At 41.6% G+C, this 25,801-nt stretch overlaps 1 protein-coding gene across 15 annotated transcripts in view; it reads right to left on the bottom strand.

Annotated features, from left to right (window-relative positions):
* SVOPL (SVOP like) overlaps positions 1-25,801 on the bottom strand; it is a 96,730-nt gene that overhangs the window by 31,404 nt on the left and 39,525 nt on the right. For 6 of the 15 annotated variants that reach the window (XM_086395359.1, XM_086395361.1, XM_086395360.1 and 3 more), the window contains 5 exons: positions 18,880-18,953; positions 13,246-13,451; positions 12,343-12,454; positions 11,471-11,552; positions 9,316-9,405 (listed from right to left, as the gene is read on the bottom strand). In XM_086395359.1, the coding sequence (XP_086251485.1) occupies positions 9,316-9,405; positions 11,471-11,552; positions 12,343-12,454; positions 13,246-13,451; positions 18,880-18,953 (564 nt within the window). Of the gene's footprint in view, positions 1-9,315; positions 9,406-11,470; positions 11,553-12,342; positions 12,455-13,245; positions 13,452-17,036; positions 17,172-18,879; positions 18,954-25,801 lie in introns of those variants that run through there. The other 9 variants (XM_086395365.1, XM_086395368.1, XM_086395364.1 and 6 more) reach the window with 6 other exon arrangements.

The raw sequence follows: 25,801 nt of genomic DNA, 5'->3' as shown, positions 1-25,801 counted from the left end.
TCTTTGACACTAAAGCCAACAATACTTTTTTTGATGACAATGATAAGCTCCTAACACACACTCATATTTATGAAAACAGACGATCCACTCATTTTCCTTCACAACGAAGGCTTTCTGATTTACTGGCTTTGCAATCTCAAGTCTCTGAGGCCGGTGATCTTTTTGCCTTTCCTGTGTTAGGAAATGTTTATGCTCAAGGGCAACTAATACCTCAATATGAAGGCATTGATTTTTCTCACATGCAACAGATGAAAAATGCTATAACTATATACGGCCCTCATTCACCTTTTACTAAAGAACTTCTAAATGCTATGGAATCTTCTATTGGAAATTTTATTCCTTATGATTGGCAAATTTTGATAAAAGCTCTTCTTAAACCAGAAAAATATCTTCAATGAATAATGTGATTTCATGATGTGACCCAAGATCATGCCAATTCTAATGCTCAAGCTGGCACTCCCCAAAACCAAATTACTTTTAAAATGTTAACCGGTATGGAGCAATTTGATTTGGTGAAAGCTCAGATACAATGCCCTCCTTTGTTGCATGAACAATTGAAAGAAGGTGCTAAGAGTCAGACACGACTGAGCAACTTCACTTTCACTTTTCACTTTCATGCACTGGAGAAGGAAATGGCAACCCACTCCAGTGTTCTTGTCTGGAGAATCCCAGGGACGGGGGAGCCTGGTGGGCTGCCGTCTATGGGGTCGCACAGAGTTGGACACGACTGAAGTGACTTAACAGCAGCAGCAGCAGCCCTTGAAGCTTGGGATTGAATTAATCCTCAAAGGGAACCTAAAATTAACTACACAAAGATATTACAAGGGCCTAATGAAGCCTATGCTGATTTTTTAACTAGACTGGGAGTTGCTATCTCCCATAATGTCAGAGAAGAGACAAGAGTACAATTAGAAAAACTGCTTGCATATGAGAATGAGAATCAGGAGTGTCAAAGAGCCATCGCTCCAATTCGTGAGACTGGGAATGTTAGTGATTATTTGAAGGCTTGTCGCAACTTAGGATCAGAAACTCAGAAAATGCAAATGTTAGCTGAAGCAATGGCTGCTGCCTTTAAAAAGGGAAATGAAGGATGTTTTGTTTGTGGAGATAAAAGCCATTTAAAAAAGGATTGCCCTAAAAAACACACAGAAAATATTATAACTACTAAAAAACCTCCAGGAGTCTGCCCTCAATATCATAAAGGGGTACATTGGGCTAAAAAATGTCGATCTAAGTATGATGTTGAAGGGAACCCTATTTGGGGAAATTCAAAGATGGGGACTCTCTGGGTCCCCATCAACAAAAACCAGGGGCAAACTCCATCTTTTTCCTCAAACCTTCAACATCCAGCAATGCTGCCATGGAAATACCAGCCCTAAATGATTTTCTTCTTTTTCCTCAAGCAGTCCCTTCTAGAATACCTACCGGACCTTATGGACCCCTACCCCCACAAACCTTCGGCCTTATACTTGGCCAGTCTAGTCTGACTTCTAAAGAAATTACTATTCACCCTGAAATAATTGATTCAGATTATAAGGAAAAAAATTCAAATTATTATGTCATCTCAGATACTATAACAATTCAAAAAGGGGGACAAAATTGCCCAATTACTTCTTTTACCTTACATTTATATTAACTCCTCTAATGGTATACAGACAGGTGGATTTGGTAATACAGATCAAAAGCAATCCTTATGGACATCAATAGTATCTGAATATGCATGACCAAATATAAATATCAAAATTAATGGCAAAAGACTTTCTGGTCTTCTTGATACTAGATTCGACATTACCATTATTTCCAAACATTTATGGCCCAAATCTTGGCCTATACAGAGAATTTCTTGCCAAATTGAAGGAATTTCTCAAACCAAAATACAAGAGGTTTATCAAAATGTCCAAATATATCCATATGAGGGACCAGAAGGCCAGCCTGCAACCTTACAACCTTATGTGATAGATGCACCCCTTAATTTAATAGGAAGAGATTTACTTATGCAATGGAAAACTCAAATATATATTCCACATTTTTCCTAGGGGCCACTGCTCATTTAACAAACAATACGATTATTAAAATAACTTAGAAAAATAACGGGCCTATTTGGACAGAGCAATGGCCCCTTACAAAAGAGAAATTAGAGGCTGCTAAGGAACTTATACACAATTGAAATGAAAACATATTGAGGAATCTTGTTCCCCTTGGAATTCTCCCATTTTTGTAATAAAAAAGAAATCTGGCAAATGGTGTCTTTTAACAGATCTTCAAAAAGTTAATACATCTATGAAACCTATGGGTGTATTACAACCAGGAATTCCATCACCTACCGCTATTCCTCAAAACTGGCATATTATTATTATAGATATACAGGATTCCTTTTTTTTACTATACCTTTACACCCTCTAGACAAAGAGAAATTTGCTTTCTCTTTACCTTATCATAATCATATCAGGCCTCATAAACGGTGTCAATGGACTATGTTGCCTCAAGGAATGATGAATTCTCCCACCATGTGCCAATATTATGTAGCCAAAGCCCTTGAACCTGTGAGAAAACAATTTCCTGACTTTCTTTTTATTCATTATATGGATGATATATTGTTTTCAGCTCCATCTATTTTAGAAACTCAAGAGACATTTGACACAGCTCAACAATGCTTAAAAGCTTCTAAATTAATCATTGCCCCTGAAAAGATTCAAACATCTACACCTTACTATTACTTAAGATTTGTTGTTAATAGACAACGTATTACTCCCCAACTAACACAGATTTATGTTAATAAATTATCAACCTTGAATGATTTTCAAAAACTTTTAGGTGATATAAATTGGATTAGACCCTCTTTAGACATTACAAATTATCAACTAATTTATTTAACACTTGAAAAAGAGACCCTGATTTAAATAACCCTCATTCACTTTCACAATAGGCACGAGAAAAACTCTAATACAAAATAAATTGCAAGAACAATTTCTTACTCGTATTAGACTTGATTTACCTCTAGAATTATTTATACTCCCCTCTCTCCATTCTCCCGCAGGACTTCTTACCCAACAATAATACCCAGTAGAATGGCTCTATACCCATTTTAGAGGGACAGTCACTTACACCCTATCTTGATTTGATCGCTCTAATCATTATCAATGAAGAAATAGAGCTAAGACTCTAACTGGCTCTGATCCTCATAAAATTGTAGTCAGTCAGTCAGTTCAGTCACTCAGTCATGTCCAACTCTCTACGACCCCATGAATCGCAGCACACCAGGCCTCCCTGTCCATCACCAACTCCCAGAGTTCACTCAGACTCACATCCATCGAGTCAGTGATGCCATCCTGCCATCTCATCTTCTGTCGTCCCCTTTTCCTCTTGCCCCCAATCTCTCCCAGCATCAGAGTCTTTTCCAATGAGTCAACTCTTCGCATGAGGTGGCCAAAGTACTGGAGTTTCAGCTTTAGCATCATTCCTTCCAGAGAAATCCCAGGGCTGATCTCCTTTAGAATGGACTGGTTGGATCTCCTTGCAGTCCAAGGGACTCTCAAGAGTCTTCTCCAAAACCACAGTTCAAAAGCAACAATTCTTCGTATTAATAAATCTCAATTCGAGAATGCATTACAAACTTCTACCGATTTCCAAATAGCCCTTCTGGAATATTTTGGAGAAATTTCATTTTATTATCCTTCTAACAAACTCTGGAATTTCTTCAAAAATACTGAATTTATTATCTCTCACATTGTCACATCACAACCTATACCTCAAACTGATGTTTTCTATATAGATGGGACTAAAAACGCCAAAGCCTCATTCTGGTCTCTAAAAGAATATAAAGTCTTTTATACTAAATTTCACTCTGCTCAACGAAACAAATTATATGCTCTCATTCAGGTTATTCACCTACATTCTTATCCTATTAATATAGTTTCTGACTCCTTATACTCAGTTTATTAAGAAATATAGAAATTTCTACCATAAATTCTAACCAATCTATTATCCAACAACTTTTTCTTGAACTACAATCTATTGTTAAGAACCGCACTTCCCCCATTTATATTACCCATATTCAAACACATTCTTTCTTCCTGGCCTTATGGCTCATGGCAATGAACAAGCTGATAAACTTGTCTCTTTTCTACTCCTGAAGAGCAACATGCTCTATTACACAATAATGCTGGCTTGTTACATCAAATTTGGAAAATCCCATACCAACATGCTAAAGAAATCATTAATAATTGCTCTACTTGTAGGCCCCTACATCTTCGACCCATTGCACAAAGTATCAGTCCTTGAGGATTACAACCCAATGAACTATGGCAAATTGATGTAACTCATTGCCCTGAATTTTCTACCTCTTCCTTCTTCCATGTCTCAATCGATACAAATTCTTCTTTTATATGGGCCACACCTCCCTGAGGTGAAACCACACAACAGGTTATAACTCACCTATTAACTTGCTGTACAATAATGGGAACACCTAGTTCTATAAAAACAGACAATAGCCCCACCTATATTTCTAGGCGATTCAAACAATTTTTGCAATCATTTTCTATTAAACATATTACAGGTATTCCTTATAATCCACAAGCACAGGGCATAGTTGAATGAGCACATCACACACTGAAACTACAAATAAAAAAATTTAAAAAGAGGGAATTCACAGGAACACTTCTATCTTCCTTATCCAGAGCAGACTTTACTAGACTCTTGCCTGGGAAATCCCATGGACAGAGGAGCCTGGCAAGCTGCAGTCCATGGGGTCTCGAAGAGTCAGACACGACTGAACGACTTCCCTTTAACTTTTCACTTTCATGCACTGGAGAAGGAAATGGCAACCCACACCAGTGTTCTTGCCTGGAGAATCCCAGGGACGGGGGAGCCTGGTGGGCTGCCGTCTATGGGGTCGCACAGAGTCGGACACGACTGAAGCGACTTAGCAGCGCAGCAGTGCAATATATTCTTTAATCCTATAACTATTGTTAATAGAGCTTTATTTGTTTTTAACTTTTTAAACTTACTGCAAGGTGATAGTTTGACAAAAGTGGAAAAAACATTTCAAGGCATTGAAGGATACCTCCCTTCCTCTGCCCATTTGGGTTGACTAAACAATGGAAATCTGGAGAATTAATATTACAGGGAAAGGGGTATGCTTGTATTTCTCCAGATGGAGCCAACAAAATCACGAAAACAGCAAAATCCCCAGGAGGAGAAGTTTCCAGTACAAGCCATGGTGGCTTAAAAAATTTCCAAGAAATGCCACACTTGACATCATCGACCTTATGATCTCCGTACTTGGGGACAGATAACCTTTACAAATCAAGCTGAAAATCTGGTTTCTCAACAGGGAATGCCTCTGAATCCTGAAAATATTTTTGTTGCTATGCTTGCTTTTGCTTCCTCCACTCAGGATAACTTGATTAATCACACTTACTGGGCTTATATATCTAACCGCCGTTTATTGCAGGTTGTAGAACGGACAGATATAGGACCGATCGTATCCACTAATGACTCAGTACATATGCCCTGTCCTTGGAGCTTGGAGGGGCCCTCTCATCCTGAGGAAGAAGGAAGACTAATTAACATTTCTCTAGGCTATGAAATCCTTCCTTTACACATGAGCCCAGCAGAATTATGTATTCATGTTAGTCGACAAACATGGGCTTTCGTCCTGCCTCCAAAAAAGAACTTCCGTACCTTGTTTAGACTGTTTACTGTCCTGTCCTCTTATGAGGACCATGTCAATACTACCAAAACTCTAGGAAAAGGACAAAAGTTGGAATGTAAGGGGTTTACTTATAAGAATTTTAAATATACTCCTGTTTATTGAGATACACGTCAAGCTAAATGTTTGTGGCCAATTACACCACTGTTGATTGGGGACCCTATGGTATGTGGTTATCTAACTATTCAGATGATATTAATAGTACCATGTGTGATTATGTTACTCAAGTAACATGGAAAATTACCAACAGTTCAGTGGAACACTTTCATGACAAAGACTCCTTGGCTGCCTTGACGGCAGAATGGCACCTCCTCGCCCTCAAATCATCCTCCATAAACGAATTGGGCCTGAACAATAAAACATCTGGAAGCGTGCTACAAGTACTGAAAAACTTGGAACTTGGACTGGATATTTCACAGGAACCAGTCATAGTAACTATTCCTTCCATTATAATCATTCATATTTTATACAAGCTTGTGTTCCCCTTTTGTTATAGCCATAGGAAACTTATAATTTAATAAGACTTTATGTTCTGTGACTTGTACAGATTGCAAATTGTATACTTGTCTTAATTCCTCTATCTCTCTAAAAAATGAATCCCTTTTGATTATTTGATCTCAGCGTAGTCTGTGGTTGCCAGTAGATCTCCAACGACCCTGGAAAGAGGGTCCCATGGCAAGACTTGCCTCCCAGTTACTCACTAAATTACTCCGACGATCTAAGCGATTCATTGGATGGTTGATTCTTGTTTTGGGGGGTTAACAGCCATTTGCACCACTGCTGCTGTTGCAGATGTTGCTTTACAAACTTCAATTCAAACACATAATTTTATTCAAAATTGGACTAAAGATGCTCATACTATATGGGTCACTCAGGTTCAGATAGATGAAAAAGTTCAAGATAAAATTCAGGAATTAAAAACAGCCATCCAATGGGTTTGAGATCAATTAATAGATTTACAAAAACAAGTATTATTAAATTGGAATTGGAATTCTACTCAATTTTGTATCACTCCTTTTTGGTTCAACCATAGTGCTTACAAATGGGATCAGATCAAATTTCATTTGCAAGATATACATAATAATGCTTCCTTAAATGTACAATTCTTGCAAAAGGAAACCCTTGAAACCTTCTCTAAGAGTCTACCCTTTTCCAAAAATTTGGAAACCTTAGCTGAACAGCTGGCTGATCAAGTATCTGGGCTAGACCTTCGAAGATGGTTTCAAAGCATTACACATAGTATTGGATCTGGAACTACAACACTGGTAATTATCCTGGTGATTATATTTGTAATATATCGATGCCTTTCAACTAAAATTGTTCAAACTAAACAAACTCAATTCGTCAGAGCCTTTTTCACAAAGTATCTACAGTCACCCCCAATTATGAAAAAATAAAAACGGGGGAACTGTCAGGGGACGTTCAACTTTAATTGATCCAATGTTATTTTCTTCTTTTGTGGGCCGTTTCTCAAGGACTCTCTATTCCTGTTTTCCAGGAACGAGCAGAGCTGCATGCAGTTCTCAGGACTGAGATCATGAGAAAGGGCACCTGCTTGGATTCCCTTCAGTGACTCCTTTCAGCGGTTCCCTTCAGTGACCTTTTACTTAAAGGTAATCTATTCAGTTATGCCCCTCTTACTCAGGATATGGAATGCTTTCTGGCCCTTTGAAGATTGTTATTTGCCTGGCTTTGTTTTTGCTCAATTTTTTAAGTGCCTGAAGCCGCCTTGTATGAAGATATATGAACATGCGGTTTCTGCAAATAAAGCACCCTTGTTTCACTCGATACTTGGGTCCCCTGCGTCCTTCTTCTTGTCGACTCCAATCCCCAGGTCCCGGTCTACCAAGACCGTGACATTGCATTGATTGTTATTGATCATTGTTACTGTTATTAGCTAACACTTACTGAGGCCTTGAGTAAGTGTTAGTCGCTCAGCTGTGTCTGACTGTTTGTGACCGGTTGGACTGTAGCCTGCCAGACTATTCTATCCATGGAATTCTCCAGGCAAGAATACTGGAGTAGGTAGCCATTCCCTTCTCCAGGAGATCTTCCCAACCCAGGGATCAAACCCAGGTCTCCCTCATTACAGGTGGATTCTTTACCCATTAAGTCACCAGGGAAGCCCAAGAGACTCTATTTCTGGAGTCTGGAAAACCAACTATACCTCAGTCTGATCAATAGGATCAATATTTTACTGCTGCTGTTCACCATTTTGTTCTTTTCTGAAATGGTAAAGTAATAAGTACAAAAGAACTCTGAAAAGCAAAATTGCAAGACCAAACCTGCCCTCATTTTAAATTAAGACGAGGGGGGGACTTCCCTGAGGGTCCAGCGACTAAAACTCCACCTTCTAAAACAGGGAACTTGAGCTCAACTCCTGGTCAGGGAACTAAGATCCCACATGCCGAGGGGCTAGTGAGCCTGTGCTCTAAAGCTAGAAAGAAGCCCTCATGCCACAATGAAAGACTCCAAGTGCTGCAACTAAGACCCAACGCAGCCAAAAATAACAAAACTTTTAAACAAATAAAGATGAGAGGGCAAAACATGCCCAAGATAGTCTTAAGAAAAATGGTAGCAAAATCCTCTGTTAAATTGTAGGAAATACACATTACAGTCTACTCAGCCCACGTCAACCCAAAACTTTCTCCAAAATCTGCCCCCCCGCCACCCCCCACAACCTGCCACCCAGCTGCTTCTGTGCATAAGCCTGACTTTGGCTGCAACTGATGTAGCTCAAGTATGAACACCTGACCGGGCATGGCCAGTGGGATGCAGGGAGAGCATCTTTCTGGGTTGTAGAGAGCACATTGGTATCTTCTGGTAGCTAGATCTAAGGAGAGATGTCTGGGATTTGTAAGGAGCAAGGTCCATGGGCAAGCACAGCACACTGGTCTTGAGGGCACACAGTCTGAATGCTCAGTGACCACAGGCCCTAGACAAATGTGAGGAGGCAGAGCCTGGGTCCCCAACAATGTTCACAGCCTGGATCAGGCCCACCCAGCACCCAACCTCACTCTTGTTTTTGGCTGCAGCCAGAGCAGGTGGATTTTCATTTCTTGTGGCCAAAACAGAATGACCAGTGCAGAGGGGCAAGCCATTTGGTCCCTCTGAGGAACAATGACCACGTGGGTTACCATAGCTGCCTCTGATTCCCTCCTGAAACAAGGTCCCCCTACCATGGTCCCGATCACCTCTGGATTTTCTCCCAGCCTGCAACTGGTTTGCCTGAGTGCTGGACTTGCCCGTCCCAGGGCCTCCTCCCTGCGTCCTGGTTCAGCCTCCCTGCATGTTTGTGTTCTGTTTCTCAATTGCGCCCTTGACAGCAGAGTTGGAGCCCACTGTCACTCAACAGCTCCAACTCCCCGTGTCATCTGTGTCCTTTGCATCTTTCACCAACAGTGTCCGGCACAATACAAGCTGTTGACTGGAAGCACTGATTTAGTCTCTTTTCCCACCAAACTCACCAGACAATGAGAAAACAGCACCGCAAGGAAACTCAAGTAGACAAATATTTGGTTAAACCCTTAACCTGAAGGGACTCAGGCCACTCTTTCCCCACCTCCCTTAGACATATCCTCCCTACCGAGACTGCTGGGCTGTACCTGGGATATAAACGGTGCCACCATTGCTCCAATGCGACACAGGGAGCCGCTGGTCCCCATCCCCAAAGCACGCATCGCCGTGGGGTAGACCTGGATGGGGCCAGTGTAGAAAGCATCAGTTAGTTTAGACTCCTTCTTCCCCAAGTCCTCTGTTCTTCCCTCCCCGGGTCAGGCTTTGCTAATATATAAAAGGCCAAATAGTCTATATAGACAGGATAAGAATAGAAGATGTTCATTTTCTCAGGGACACAACTTTGAATTTTAACAGTATCAGACAATGAACATTTAGAAATTATCCTTTCAGTGAGCAAATTCCAAAATATGTGTTTAATATTCCAAATTTGATTTTAGAAAGCTAAACTTTGGAATCAGATAGAGTTCCACCTTAGAGCTATAAACATATAAAGGTGGTTCTACTGAATGGAAAGAAAATACACCCCAAACAACAACAATCCAAGCAAATCTTTAATATAGATACAGGGAACTGACTGAAGTGTCAGATACATACTACACCATCCCCCATGTTTGCATTTCAAAACCATATGGCACAGTCTGCTTTCTTTCATTTATAGCAAGACCTCATTAATCTGCAATTCAGGAGACCCAAGTTCTATCCCTGGGTAAGAAAGATCCCCTCGAGAAGGAAATGGCAACCCACTCCAGTATTCTTGCCTGGAAAATTCCATTGACAGAGAAGCCTGACAGGCTATAGTCCATGGGGTCGTAACCCTCGTACATGATTTATTGATTAAACCACCACCAAAAATCTGTACTTCATTGATTCAGAATTCTTGATAGGCAAATATTTAATAAAGAGGATTATAGGAAGACTATATAGGGAGAATATATGAAAGAATGCTTAATTTTGGAAATTTTTCTCTGAGTGCTATGTAATACTGATCAGTCAGCAAAGTAAAGCATGTGACCTCTCTAGACACCATCTGTCAGATGCAACAAGATGCTATCCTGCCCCAGGGGAAACCGCTGTATTTATAAAGACGACCTGGAGGCTGAGTGCCTTTTCATGGAGTTCTTTTCTTTTTGTGGAAAATGAGGTTACTGGCTATTGAAAACAATGGATTCAGATACACAGAGACGATCTTTGCTCTACTATCAATATTTTTGTTTTTTGACAATTCTAGGAGATGAAATAATTCAAGACAATCATCTTTTGGTACACATCTTTGATTTTTTTTTTAAGCCATAAGCATCAGGGGAAGAAATACTTAGAAGTAACCCTTTAAATGAACATGTTCCAAAATATGTTAAATTGAATATTCCAAATATAACCTTAGAGGTATACCACAATACATATAGACCTTTAAGTTCACAAATTCACAATTTTAGATTTTTTCAATGGAACTAAATGAAGAATTATGTATTGATATATGTCAAATATGTTATAATATCCTATTTTTAATCTACATGAGAGGACAAGAATTTTTTTTCCTGTGGCTTTAATGATTTTGATATGTAATATCTGTATTCTGAACAGACTTTTACCTTTCCTGACATGAAAATGAATGAAGCCTTAGCAGTCCCTACAGCACCACTTTCTTTAGCTCAATGAAAGACAAAGTCAGTTAAAATACTGTTTCCTATTCAGACATTGCTTATTTCTAGGAATGTTTGCTTTTTAAACTGGGGCTTTCTGAGGAGCCCCCTCAGAAGTAGATGTATTAAGTATATGGAATAATTCAATAAATTAAAGATAAATTACTCTTATATTTGAATTTAAGCCACACACAACGAACAGCAGAGTGGGATGTGATCTTTCAAAAGAAAAAAGTTGAAAAATACATTCTAATTTCAAAAAGAGAGAAATAGGGTGCTTTACATTATATCAGCAACATGCAGGTATGGGCCCTATTTCTTCAGGAAGCAGGGTAAGCGGGCAATGAGGTGGTTTTTTTTGTTTGTTTGTTTTGGTTAACATGAATGTGATTTACTGAGAAAGGGAGAAGGTCCTATCTTTCTTCTCAGAGACTGACTTTCACTAGACCCCATGGGGCAAGAGAAAGACCACATCAAATATACCTTCTGATGTCATTTTAATAGGATGTTTTTAGAAACTCATCAAAAGTCAGCAGAAGCCAGGGATGCATTATCTACAGACAAACACCTTGATGTAAGCAACCCCTTCCCCAAAACTAACCTCAGCAGTGTAAATGTAGATGGTGTTGAAGTTGGCTGCCACGAGAGCCCTCAGCATGAAGAGGAAGCCGATGAGGCCGGCGCTAGGGAGCCGGAAGGGAGACATTACAAAGGCAGTATGGGAGGGCCTTCCGGGGCCCCCATCCCGGTGCATTATAGCGGCCAACACACACACACCCGTGGAGACCAGGTCCCCAGGGTGCGGCTCATCAGCTGGCCAGGCCGTGGGGTCCTAAAGCAAAAGCCTGACTCAGACCTTCAATCCCGTTCCCCCAAACTGTGCCGTTCCAGCCTGTCCTCTCCCCACTATGAGCACACCTCTGTGACCACTCCTGGAAAATGGTAGAGTGTGCAGAATAAGTCATACATATTATGAATGAGGCCACCCTAGGGTCACAAATTGCGTGCAGTGAATTTTCCCACCACAGGTACGCTGTCTACATCACTGTCTTGACAACGATGCAGCTCATTTGGTCAGCGACTACAGTCCCCATTCTCAAGGAAGCTTTGTATAAAGATCCTAAGTATCTTGGTGAGCGTACTCAATACCCCTAGGCTAGTTCTGTTCAGGGGCAAAAAGGGAGTAGGACGGGCAGAGGCAGCTTGTACTCTACTTTCCTAGGGAAAGGGACTTGTTCCTGACATGCACTGAAGGCCATGGGTCAGGAGACCTCGTTTTATTTATTTTACATTTTTTTTTCTGGCTATGGGGCATGTGGGATCTTAGTTCCCCAACCAGGGATCGAACATGCACTCTCTGCAGTGGAAGCATGGAGTCTTAACCACTGGACTGCCAGAGAAGTCCCCAGGAGACCTCATTTTAAAACCACCACTCAAAACTAGGTTGTTCCAAAGCAAACAGAGAGCAAATACCTTGAGGTGCAAATATTGAGGAGCAGGAAGAATAAAGCCGTGCATCCCATGGTAATAGAAAGGCTCAGCCGTCTCCCCAGGAAATTAATGCCCAGGATGTTTAAAGGATTCACTGGAAAAAAACAAAGACAATTTTCAGAACTTTGACAGCAAATGGCGTTTATCAACACTGGCATGGTTTCCTCCTTGTCATTTCATAAAGAAACAACTTAATCCAAACCTCATGGGTATTGCAGCCAAGACACAGTCACACTGTCATCAGCATCATGCTCTTTCCACATCCTTTTCCCATGTGGGTCTGAGAAAAACAAGTATTGGTGTATGCGAAGTACATTTTATGCCCAGGATGTGTATTACTGCATATAGGTCTAAACTGCCCACTTGTTCCATCTATAAATATTTTATGCTGTTTTTCAAATTCAAAATGCCGTGAATTTTTTTTTTTGGGGGGGGTGGTATATACACAGCATGTGGAACTTCCCCAACCAGGAATCAAACCCACACCCCCTGCAGTGGAAGCATGGAGTCTTACCCACTAGACCACCAGGGAAGTCCAAGGTGCCAATGATTAAGTACCATTATTTTATGCCTATTAAAGCAGAAACAGTGCTTCCAAAGGGAAACCTAATAAGTCACTGTAAGACATATCCCAGTGGCAGAGATATTACAATGTGGGGGAATGCATCTTAGAATTGATTCGATAAAGTAATTCAAACCTCTATGCCTCCAGACTTGTCCTCCCTACATTCATCCACACTGGAGATATGTCAGCATGATCTGGGGACTCGTCTAGTCCTACCAGGCAGGAACCAAGTGTATGACAGGCCACTCTTCTCTATGAGGCTCTGAGTTGCCTGTCCCCCACCCAAAACAGAGAGCCACCCAACAGAGAGAGACATTTACGAGCAATTTCGCCAATGGTGCTGATAATCATGGTCCTGTAGTCGGAGGGGGCGAACATGTGGCAGTAACAGGGGCTCTGGCTCTCCTCCAAGACCCCCACGGTCACGGCCACCTCGGACTCAGACCGCGAGCCACAGACTAGGTCCCGCTCCAGCAGCTCGGCACTGGCCAGGATGACCCCGTAGTAGGCAAAAGAGATGCCCAGCCTGGAAGCAAGAAAAGATGGGCATCAGGAAAGGCTGCCTCCAGGCCTGAAGAAGGAGTAGCCCCGTGAGAGGTGGGGAGAAGCAGGAAGAGCTTTTCAGGGGGAAGGTACGGTGTGTGGGAGGGGAAAGGAGGGGAGGGGAAAGTGGGGTCACATTTCAGGGGGAGACTGGAGGGTGGCCTTCACCAGACACTGCACGGTGAGAAACGGATTTGCAAGAAAAAGCAGAAAGGGCCCAGAGGACCCCCTCAGGCCAGGAGAGAGTTTTGTCACAGAGTCAGAACAGAACTAACACCAGGTTGAAACTGCCCCCCTCATTCTTTAGCTCATGTACTCTGTTACTTTAGCCCTGAATACACAGAGTTAACTATCAGAGGACTGTTGCTTGTGCCCAAAAACTTATTAAGTTCCCATCCCAGGTGGTCCTGTGTTAGTTTTGGCTACTACTTGTAAATAAGTTCATTTTCAGCCTAGAAACCTTGCAAATAAGCAGAGATAGGGGCGGTAGAGTAAAAATAACCAATATCGATTTGAAGTTTTGTAGAAACCTTGTGAGCAAACAGAAGAACAAAGAAATGTTAAGCTTCCATTGAAGGCCAGTGGCTCCAAGAAGTCTGCAACCTGTCATGACCCTTTCATCTCGAATCCTCCCACCTCCATCTTTCCCTCAGCTAAAGCGCAGCCTGAAGGCTACTCTAAGATGGTTCTTTAAAACTTTAGTCCACCATCTTCTCAGTCTGCTGGCATTCTGGATAAAGTCACTGTAATTTGCCTCAACACCTTGACTTCTACTTGCCTGTCATGCAGCAAGCACTGCAAGCTCAGACTGGGTAGCAGTTTCCTTCTCTGCAGCTACTCCAACATGTGAGCAGCACAAACAGTGCTTTCAACAGTTCACAAGTATCATCTCACAGTCCTGGAGCTCAGCACTTCAGTGGGTCTGGCTGACTTCTCTGCTCGGTGTCTTCAGGAGGCAGAAACGCCAGTGTAGGCGGGGCTGCTCCACTTTTTATGGGAGAATCCATCTTCAAGCTGATCCAGACGGTTGGCACAACCCAGCTGCACAGGCTGAAGGACTCTTGTCCACGACCTCGCTGGCTGCCGACCAGTGGTTTTCAGCTTCTGCAGGCTCCGCTTGTTCCTTGTCTGCGGAATCAGCAACAGCAGTCGTGTCCTTCTCATGAGCCTGCCTTATCTCACACTTCTCTTCTGCTGCAGCTCTGATTCCAGCTGGAGAGACTTCTCTACTTTTAAAGACTCGGGTGATTAGATTGAGCCCACCTGCCTAATCCAGGTTACCTGTTTTAAGTCTGATAACCATACTTAACTACATCCATGTGCTGCCTTCACACCGACAGTCAAGTGAGTGTTTGATTAAATCACCAGGTGTTGGAAATCTTGGGAATCATCTTTAGAATTCTGCGTTTCGGAGGTCAGGAAGCCATGCAAGGTTTTTTGCTTTTGCTTTATATTTCCTTCATCTCTCTCTCTTTTTTTTTTGGTCTAGTCTTATATTTTTATATATTTAAAATAAATATAAATTTTTATATATTTAAAATAAAATTTATTTAAATGTAAACATAACATACAGAAAAGTTCATATATCAAACTGAAGAAAAAGAATAAAGTCAGCCTCCTAGAAGCCCCCCTCATGCCTATTTTATGGAAATGGTTATTAAAGCCACAGGTAAAAGACATACGGGGATAATTAAGGGACATTACATATATTCTGCACATTGCATGATACTAGTGATGATTGTTAATATTTTTTCATATTTTATTTATTTGGCTGCACCGGATCTTAGTTGTGGCAAATGATATCTTTAGTTGCGGCTCTTTAATTGTGACACATGGGATCTAGTTCCCTGACCAGGGATCAAACCCAGGCCTCCTGCATTAGGAGTGCAGAGTCTTAGCCAGTGAACCACCAAGTGAGTCTCACAATTGTTAACCTTGTTGGTGTGATTATAGGCTTGGAATCACCTAAGAAAATGTCCTCAGGTAGTTGAGACTCCTAATGAAGTACCTGGGGATGAAATGGCATGAAGTGTTGGGCCTACTTGGAAATACTTCAGAACAGGAAAAAAAACAGCCAACGCAAGTGGGTGAATATCTATGATTGTCAGATCTGAGTGGCAAGTAAATCCTCTGTGCTCTCTTGTGAGCTTGGAAACTCTCATCATGAAATATTGAAATATTTAAAAAGAAGACAATAATCATCTTGTTATTAAGGTAGCTTTAAATTTTGCTTAATTTCCAAATACTGAGAGTATTTTAAAAATTAAAAAGTCTCAAAAGGAGACACATCAACGTATTTTTAGTGATTATATCTGGGAAAGGCGGACAACCAATTTCCTGAATTCAAACACTATCGTTAAGTTTCAACTGTTCTGAATCTTTCTGTAAGTGGAAGCATGTATTATGCATTCTGTGTCTGACTTGCTTTGCTCATTATTACATTTGTAAGATTCAGCCATGTTGAGGGCAGAGCACGAGTTTTCTCATTTTTATTATTGTATGGTATTCTATTTCACAAATATAACACAACTTATCCATTACACTGTTGATGGGCATATGGGTTGTTTTTAGTTTGGGGCTGTTACAAATAAAATAATGCTATTTTATTTTACTTGGCATTTCTGTTGAATATAAATCTAGGAGTGAAACTGCTGAGCTATAGGTTATGCATACTTTCAACTGCCGTAGAAATCGTTAAACAGTTTTTCAAAGTGGTCATGCTAACTTGAAATCCAATCATCAGTGTATAAAATTTCTAGTTACTTTACATCCTTCCCAATGCTTGATTGGGAAGATCTCCTGGAGAAGGAAATGGCAACCCACTCCAGTACTCTTGCCTGGAATATCCCAACAGAGGAGCCCGGTAGGCTACAGTCGGCTGCTGCTGCTGCCAAGTCACTTCGGTATGTCCGACTCTGTGTGACCCCATAGACGACAGCCCACCAGGTTCCCCCATCCCTGGGATTCTCCAGGCAAGAACACTGGAGTGGGTTGCCATTTCCTTCTCCAATGCATGAAAGTGAAAGTGAAAGGTGCTGGGAGCCACCACGGGAGATCCCACCCATGACAAAGGTCATGCGGAAGAGAACCTGACAGGCAAAGGTGGGTCAGGCCTCGAGGGACCCCCTGAATCTGCTCGAGCATCTACCCCAAAACCAGAATCTGTCTTAGTATTTTGTGCCTTTCACCAACTCTTCTGTCATTAATAGGGGGCTATCCCCGACCACCTTTCTCTGGAAAAAGTCAACTTAGGGCTTTAGTTAATAAGTCTCCTGGGCATGAAAGGAATATTTCTACTTTAATCCCTCTGTTGGCATTCTAGCTTGCCTGACAGGTTTATCCATACTCTTGCAATTAACACACATGACTGTTCACAACTCCCCAACCTTGAAAGGCATGGGAAGCCAAAACATTCTAAAAGTCCTAATGAGCATAGAGTCCTTTAAGGGATGAAAAATTATTAGAATAGATAGTACTGGTAAAGGGCTTCATCATTGGGCCAATGCTTGCTGCCAAGTGCCCGTATCCCTTATCCATTGTGTACCTGGGAGTGCATTAGTTAACATAGTTGGAATGTAAGAAAAACAAGTAGCAGCCTTGGAATTAACCACATCAGACCTTTGAGCTAATTGGTTCCTTCTTTGTTGTGATCCACTGCACCTTTGCTCCGTGAGAATGTAACTCTGTTTAGTACATTCTGAGGCTGGGAAAAATAAAGAAGAAACACTTTAAGGGAAAACAAGTTTTCTGGCTGATCAGCCTTTATCAAAAAAGGGTCATAAAATGTCCACAGGCCTCCAAGGCCAGAAGATATGGTACACAACATTGTTTATGGGAAAGGTATGCAGAAAAAATCCTGGTTTTGATAAAGACAAAACAGATGTAATGTTTGGGCTGACTCTGTATGACTTTGCATCTTTCATTTCCCTCTATGTACAAATCAAGGTATAAAAAGTTCCTTTTGAAAATAAAGTTATGGGCCTCGCTCACCGAAGCTTGGTCTCCCCGTGTTGTTCTTTTTTTTTCTTTTTCCTCCTTTTCTCTCTCTGTTCTTCTTTCAGGATGACTCCTTGGGGCACAGGGGCTCTCTGAGTTCACTTTTTTGCCTGGGCTTCTAAGACCCAATCAGGAAGGCGCCCTGCGTCTTCACCAGGGAGGGGGCGTCCTGCGTCCTCACCCCACCGAGAGGGCGCCTGTGGCCTCCGTGAACAGAGCAAGTTCTGTGCCAGGAGCTTTATTGGCTTTCTGTGTTAATCAAAGAAGATCAAGCCCTGCTCTCTGCTTTGCTATCTCCTTTTGCCTAGGCCGTCATTCTGAGGGTACTCCTGGATCCTGCTGGGGCTGGACCCCGGCAGAAAGGGAAGTCATTCAGTCATGTCTGACTCTTCGCGACCCCATGGACTGCAGCCTACCAGGCTCCTCCGTCCATGGGATTTTCCAGGCAAGAGTACTGGAGTGGGGTGCCATCACCTTCTCTGGCTACAGTCTATGGGGTCGCAAAGAGCTGGACATGACTGAGCGACTTCACTTTCTTTCTTTCAAAGCTTGATACAGTCTTTTTAACTTAGCCATTCAGGTGGATTTGTAATGGTTTCTCATTTGGTTTTAATTTGTATTTCCCTGGAGACTTTAAGGTTGACCATGCTTTCATGTATTTATCTGATACACATTTCTGTCAAGTGGCTGTTCAAGTCTCTGGCCTATTTCTCTACCAGGTCAGGTATGATTTTCTTGTTGAAATAAGTTATATCACAGTAACATATATTAATAATATATATAACATGTATATATAATTTGTTGGACATAATATACTATAAATTTCTTTTCTCAGTTGGTGGCATACTTTTCAGGCTCTTAATTTAATGTAGGCAAACTCATCAATCTTTTCTTTTAGCGTTGGTACCTTTTGTGTCCTATTTAGAAAATCTTTGCACAGAGAGAGCCACTGAATCTATTCCTTTGAATATGACTCTCAGTGACCTCAGAGGATCAGTTCCTGGAGAGTGATGAGGGAAGAGACCAGGCTGCAAAAGCTTAGTACAGAACTCAAATGAAAAAATTTTTTAAACTAGTTATAGATGATTTGGATTTTTTTCTCTCTTTTTATATTGTTATTTTATACCTATTTTTTTGGTCTGTGGTGTTAAGCAAAAAAATAAGGCATTCCTGGTGTCTGCCTTGTGTTTTCTCCCCAGAGCACTCAGGAAGAGTTTACTTCAGTGGACTTTCTCCCACTGAAAATGTTTGTTTATTTGAACCTAGTTTTTTTTTTTTTTTTAATTAGAGTATAATTGCTTCACAATGCTGTATCAGTTTCTGCTGTACAACAATGTGAATCAGCTGTAAGTATACATATATCCCGTCCCTCTTGAACCTCCCTAAACCTAATTTTGAAATAATACCATTCTTACCATATGACCCAGATCTGTAATGTGGTCCGTAAATATTTAGCATCCAATAAGTCTGCAAATCTTCCTCTCTTTTCCTGGGGTAGTGAAAGGGGGAGACAGAACAGATTAAGTGGGTTAAGAATGGACAAAGGTGACTGTAATATTTTAGGTCAGAGAAAGCAAGAACAATGTGGGAATGTTGTGCAGAGAGACGGTCACTCCGCTCCCTGAATACCCTTCATCCAAACCCATAAATACTGGCTTTAACACATTTGTCTAAGTCAATCAGTCTCTGCATACTTTTTTATCACTGGCAAGAACCAAGACCCACTGAATTTAAGGTTCTAATGCTTTCGCTCTTCTCCTTCTCACCAGTACTGGTGAGAGGTAGAATAGAGTACAGAAAGTAGGAGGATATAAAAACAAATATGAAACTGATCGAGATTCTTTTAACATTAAGATGAAAAAACCCTAATATTAAAAAAGTGTGAGATTCATGTAAAAAACAAGTGGCCTAAATTTGGAAACAGGATACAGTGTCCAATTTCTTTGTGTGTCTTTAGTAAAAGTTCTTGTCCATAGCCAGTGCCTATGAACTATGTTTGGATCAAAATAAGGCTGAGTTATACAGGATTAGGCAGTAATGGATTTTTATGTAAAGCTAGGAATATTTCAGGTGGAGGGTGTTCAGCTGAAAACCAACTACTCTTTTCTCACAAATCCACCTGGGATTACAGCATCCCACCCTTGGCACCCCGACCAGGGAGACCAGAAGTGTGGTCTGGGGGTCCTGGATTTTGTTGTCACAGGAAGAGCTCCCAGAGGACTCAGAGGTCCTCTGCCTCCGTGACTTTCAGGCTCAGCTCCTAGATTTCACTGGGGGTGGACTCGAGCAACTGACACTCCACTTTCATCTGCTCTATATCTCGGGACTCTGGTCACTCATCTTTGGAAAACCTCTGATCCAGCCCTATCCTCATATTTTCCAACACAGAATACATGGCCCAGAGAGGGTAAGTGACTTGCCCAAGATCACACAGATGTTTGAAGACAGAGCCAGTCTGGGTCTTTCCCACCTGCCTCTCTGCCATGTCCCCTGGGTTTAGACACAACTATGTCCCCTCACCTCCCCAAGTGTCACTGGAGATTCAGAAAGCTGAGTTATATATAAACATATAAATTTTATCCTAATAAGTCATTTGGTTCTGAACCTTTGGCTATACAACCCAAATGGGTGGACTTATTCAGCTTCTTCACGGAATGGCCCCCCCTCAGACAGCCCGCAAAGCATCTCAGGAGTGAAGCTGCAGAGGCTCCACTGCTCACAGCATCTTGCCTGGCCTCCTCCACACAGCATCCTAATAACCACCTATGTGACCGAATCCACTGCTCATCCCTACCTTTGGTCTCAGCTCACACCATTCCTCCTTCCTGGCCTTTTTCCTCCCCAAGGCTGCCTCTCCTCTCAGTGTGCAATGTCTGCCCCACTTTTCCCTGCAGGTGGCTCTGCCAACCTGGCTTACAGTCACCTCTCTGCTTTGATCCTCCACACCCTGCTTCCCAGGCCACTCGCCTGGTTCTAGGCATCTGGGTTCTGTTATGTTATTGATACTTTCCTATGTGAGTCTTACCTCTCTAACCAGATTTAGGAGACTTGAAGGCAGGGTCCCTCGCTTACAACTCTGTATTCACAAGGCCTTGCTCAATAGACCACCATGGAGAAGAACAAGATCATTTAATGGGCATGAGGGATGGAGGCAGCAAGCTGAAGTCAAGAGAAATGAAGGGGGAGAAAGAAAGAAGGGGGAGAGAAGAGAAGGATATAAGAGGAAGGAGGGTAGGGGGCAGTTGTAGAGATGACTGAGAATGGAGATGGGGTCTTTAAAGAGTTAAATGAGCTAAAATGAGGTCATTAGGGTGGATTGTAATCCAATATGACTGATGTCCTTATAAAATGAGGTCAGAATACACACATAGGGAAGATGACATGGAGACACAGGGAGAAGACGGACATCTAAAAGCCAGGGAAAGGAGCCTCAGAAGAAACCAGCTCTGCAACACCTTGACATTGGACATCTAGCCTCCAGAATTGTGAGAAAATAATATTTGTTGTTTAAGACACCCAGTCTATGCTATTTTATTATGGCAGCCCAAGTGAACTAATACTCAGTGGGATAGGAGATGGAGGAGGAGGGGTGGAAGAGCGAGGAGGGAAAAAGGAAAGAGGAGAGAAGTGGACCTCAGTGCTCCTCAGTCCTGGAGCAACTACTGGGTTAAAAAAAAAAATACGCATCAGAGACTCCCTGATGGTCCAGTGATTAAGACTTCACCTTTCAATGCAGAAGGGGCAGGTTTGATCCCTGGTCGGGGAGCTAAGATCCCACATGGCCTCTTGGCCAAAAAAAAAAACAAAACACAAAACAAAAGCAGTACTGTAACAAATTCAATAAAAACTTTAAAAAAATGGTCCACAGCAAAAAACTCTACAATCAGACCCTCATGATCATTCAGCTGTCCATGGTTTTGTCTCTAAATTTTTTTCTCTCTCTGAACCCAATTTTATTTTTTATGCTATTGACAATCAAAATTTCACAGCCAGAGATTATGTGCCAGTTTCTACAAAGCATAACAACTTCTTTCATTTAATCCTTGTTGCCTAGCAACTAGTCTTCCCACCATGCTTTGCATGATAAAATGTAATTGTCAGTATCTTGGTAGAAAGGTAGGAGAGAGCTGATACTGCCTAATAGTAGGGTCCTGACCTCTGAACCACAAACTTTTATTTCCAAAATCCAGAAAAAAAAAAAATTAGAATAACAGAAGCATCCTTAATTCTTCGGAAGAAAGTTCAAGGTTCTTGTTTCACAACTGGGTTTTGAGGCATGTGGAATAATTAGGGGAAACACTCCACAAAGCAAAGTAAGAACACCTTACCAAATGAAAACTGTGAACGTGAGGAAGTTTGGGGCATTGAATTCTCATTTTTGCATTTTTATCAAGCACATTCTATCTCACAACACATCCAGCACCAGGTCAGGTGGCAGTGGGATTACAATGCTTTTGTCATCAGTGATGTCCTGGGAAAGTCAGGAACACCCAGAAAAGCCCACCTCTGACTTGTGTGCAGGACACAGAAGACCTGTACCCTTGACATCACCCTCCTGTTGTGGTTATACAATGCCTGAGGGAGTAGGATGTGAGGAGGTGAGTGGGGAGAGCTGTTGCTGCCCTGGACCCATCTGAGGCATGGAGGAACAGCTGGGTCAAGATCAGGCTCTGCCATAGATTGGTGCAGCCACTGTGGAAAGTGGTATGGACAGTCCTCAGAAGATTAAAAGTAGAACTTCCATCAGATCAGATCAGATCAGATCAGTCGCTCAGTCATGTCCGACTCTTTGGGACCCCATGAATCACAGCACGCCAGGCCTCCCTGTCCATCACCAACTCCCGGAGTTCACTCAGACTCACGTCCATCGAGTCAGTGATACCATCCAGCCATCTCATCCTCTGTCGTCCCCTTCTCCTCCTGCCCCCAATCCCTCCCAGCATCAGAGTCTTTTCCAATGAGTCAACTCTTCGCATGAGGTGGTCAAAGTACTGGAGTTTCAGCTTTATTATCATTCCTTCCAAAGAAATCCCAGGGCTGATCTCCTTCAGAATGGACTGGTTGGATCTCCTTGCAGTCCAAGGGACTCTCAAGTCTTCTCCAACACCACAGTTCAAAAGCATCAATTCTTTGGCGCTCAGCCTTCTTCACAGTCCAACTCTCACATCCATACATGACCACAGGAAAAACCATAGCCTTGACTAGATGAACCTTTGTTGGCAAAGTAATGTCTCTGCTTTTGAATCTAGCAACCCCACCTCTGGGTATATATCCAGAGGAAATGAAAATAGGGGCTTAAAGAGATCTTCACTCCCACTTCACTTTAAAGTTCTTCTAAAAAAAAAAAAATCATTCAATTTTGGTTGGTTCACTTGGTTCATTTCCAAGGCAAATCATTCAACATCACAGTAATCCAAGTCTATGCCCCAACCACTAATGCAGAAGAAGCCAAAGTTGAATGGTTCTATGAAGACTTACAAGACCTTCCAGCACTAACACCAAAAAAAAAAAAAACAAATTAACAGCATAGGGGATTGGAATGCAAAAGCAGGAAGTCAAGAGATACCTTGAGTAACAGGCAAATTTGGCCTTGGTGTACAAAATGAAGCAAGGCAAAGGCTAACAGAATTTTGTCAAGAAAACATACGTCACAGCAAACACCCTTTTCCAACAACACAAGGGATGACTATACACATGGACATCATCATATAACCAATACTGAAATCAGATTGATGATATTCTCTGCAGCTGAAGATGGAAAAGCTTTATACAGTCATCAAAGACAAGACCAGGAGCTGACTGTGGCTCAGATCACGAACTGCTTATTGCAAAATTCAGGCTTAAATTAAAGAAAGTAGGGAAAACTGCTAGGCCTTTTAGATATGACCTAAAGCAAATCCTTTATGATTACATAGTGGACAGGATGAATAGATTCAAAGGATTAGATCTGGTAGACAGTGCCTGAAGAACTATGGATGGAGGTTTGGAACACTGTACAGGAGGTGGTAACCAAAACCATCCCAAAGAAAAAGAAATGCAGGAAGGCAAAGTGGTTGTCTGAGGTGGCTTTACAAATAGCTGAGACAAGAAAAGAAGTGAAATGCAAGGGAGAAAGGGAAAGATACACCCAAATGAATGCAGAGTTCCCGAAAATAGCAAGGAGAGATAAGAAAGCCTTCTTCAACAAACAATGCAAAGAAATAGAGGGAAACAACAAAATGGGAAAGGCTAGACATCTCTTCAAGAAAATTGGAGATATCAAGGGAGTATTTCATGCAAGGATGGGCATGCTAAAGGACAGGAATGGTAAGGACCTAACAAAAGCAGAAGAGATTAAGAAAAGGTGGCAAGAATACAAAGAACTATACAAAAAATATCTTAATGACTCAGATAACCACAATGATGTGGCCACTCACCTAGAATCAGACATCCTGGAGTATGCAGTCAAGTGGGCTAGGAAGCATCACTATAAACAAAGCTAGTGGGGGTGATGGAATACCAGCTGAGCTATTTAAAATCCTAAAAGATGATGCTGTGAAAGTGCTGCACTCAATATGTCAGCAAATTTGGAAAACTCAGCAGTGGCCACAGAACTGAAAAAGGTCAGTTCTTATTCCAATTCCAAAAACAGGCAATGCCAAAGGATGTTCAAACTACTGTGTAGCTGTACTCATTTTACATGCTAGCAAGGTTATATTCAAAATCCTTCAAGCTAGGCTTCAGCAGTATATGAACTGAGAAATTACAGATGTACAAGCTGGGTTTAGAAAGCCAGAGTTCAAATTGCCAACATTTGTTGGATCATAGAGAAAGCAGGAAATTCCAGAAAAACATCTACTTCTGCTTCATTAAAGCAGACTACATTGCTTACTAATTACTTACTACAGACTACATTACTACATTACTAATTACAGCATACTTCATTGACTACATTAAAGCCTCTTACTGTGTAGATCACAAAAAACTGTAGAAAATTCTTCAAAAGATGGGACTACCAGACCAGCTTACCTGTCTCCTAAGAAATCTGTATGTAAGTCAAGAAGCAACAGTTAAGAACCAGACATGGAACAACTGACTGGTTCAGAATTGGGGAAGGAGTACATTGAGGCAGTACATTGTCACCCAACTTATTTAATTTATATACACAGAACATCACATGAAATATTGAGCTGGTTAAATCACAAGCTGGAATCAAGACTGCCAGGAGACATAGCAACAACCTCAGATGTGCAGATGACACCACTCTAATGGAAGAAAGTGAAGAGGAGCTAAAGACCCTCTTGATGAAGGTGAAAGAGGAAAGTGAAAAAGATGACTTAAAACTCAATATTCAAAAACATAACATCATGGCATCTGGTCCTATCACTTCACAGCAAACAGAACTGGAAAAAGTGGAAGCAGGGACAGTTATTTTCTTGGGCTCCCAAATCACTGCAGATGATGACTGCAGCCATGAAATTAAAAGACGCTGGCTCCTTGGAAGGAAAGCTATGACAAACCTAGACAGCATATCAAAAAACAGAGACATCACTTTGCCAGCAAAGGTCTGTACTGTCAAGCTATGGTTTTCCAGTAGTCAAGTATGGTAGAGAATTGGACCTTAAGCCTTGGACCATCAAGGACCAATAACTGATGTTTTCAAAATGGGGTGCTGGAGAAGACTCTTGAGAATCCCTTGGACTGCAAGATCAAATCAGTCAATTGTAAAGGTAATCAACCCTGAATATTCATTGGAAGGACTGATGCTGAAATGCCAATATTTTGGCCACCTGATGCGAAGAACTTACTCACTGGAAAAGACCCTGATGCTGGGAAAGACTGAAGGCAAAAGGAGAAGGGGGCTGCAGAGGATGAGATAGTTAGATAGCATCCCTGACTCAATGGACCTGAGTCTGAGCAAACTCCAGGAGACAGTGAAGGACAGGGGAACCTGGTGTGCAGCAATCCATGGGATCACAAAGAGTCGGACACAACTTAGTGACTGAACAACAGCAGCAACGGCAATGAAAAATAGGCCTGAGAAAATAGCTTGGAAAATTCTGAAAAAGAACTTTGATAATGAGTACGTACTTTATAAGTATGAAAACTTATTATAGAATACTATAATTGTTACATTAGACCAACAACTAATGTTCTAGTATATAATAAATCCCATATATATTTGAACAAACCTAATATTTAGAACATGCCTGCTAAGTTGCTTCAGTCGTGTCCAACTATTTGCGACTCTATGGCCCACAGCCCACTAGGCTCTTCTGTTCTGGGATTCTCGAGGCAAGAATATTGGAGCAGGTTGCCATTTCCTTTTCCAGGTGATCTTCCTGACCCAGGGATCAA

This window comes from Bos grunniens, chromosome 4 (genome assembly GCF_055505025.1).
Source record: "Bos grunniens cultivar Pamir isolate PY7600 chromosome 4, Bosgru_T2T1.0, whole genome shotgun sequence".
Lineage (NCBI taxonomy): Eukaryota > Metazoa > Chordata > Mammalia > Artiodactyla > Bovidae > Bos > Bos grunniens.
Note: the sequence above shows the minus strand (reverse complement) of the source record. Positions and strands in the feature narration are given on the sequence as shown.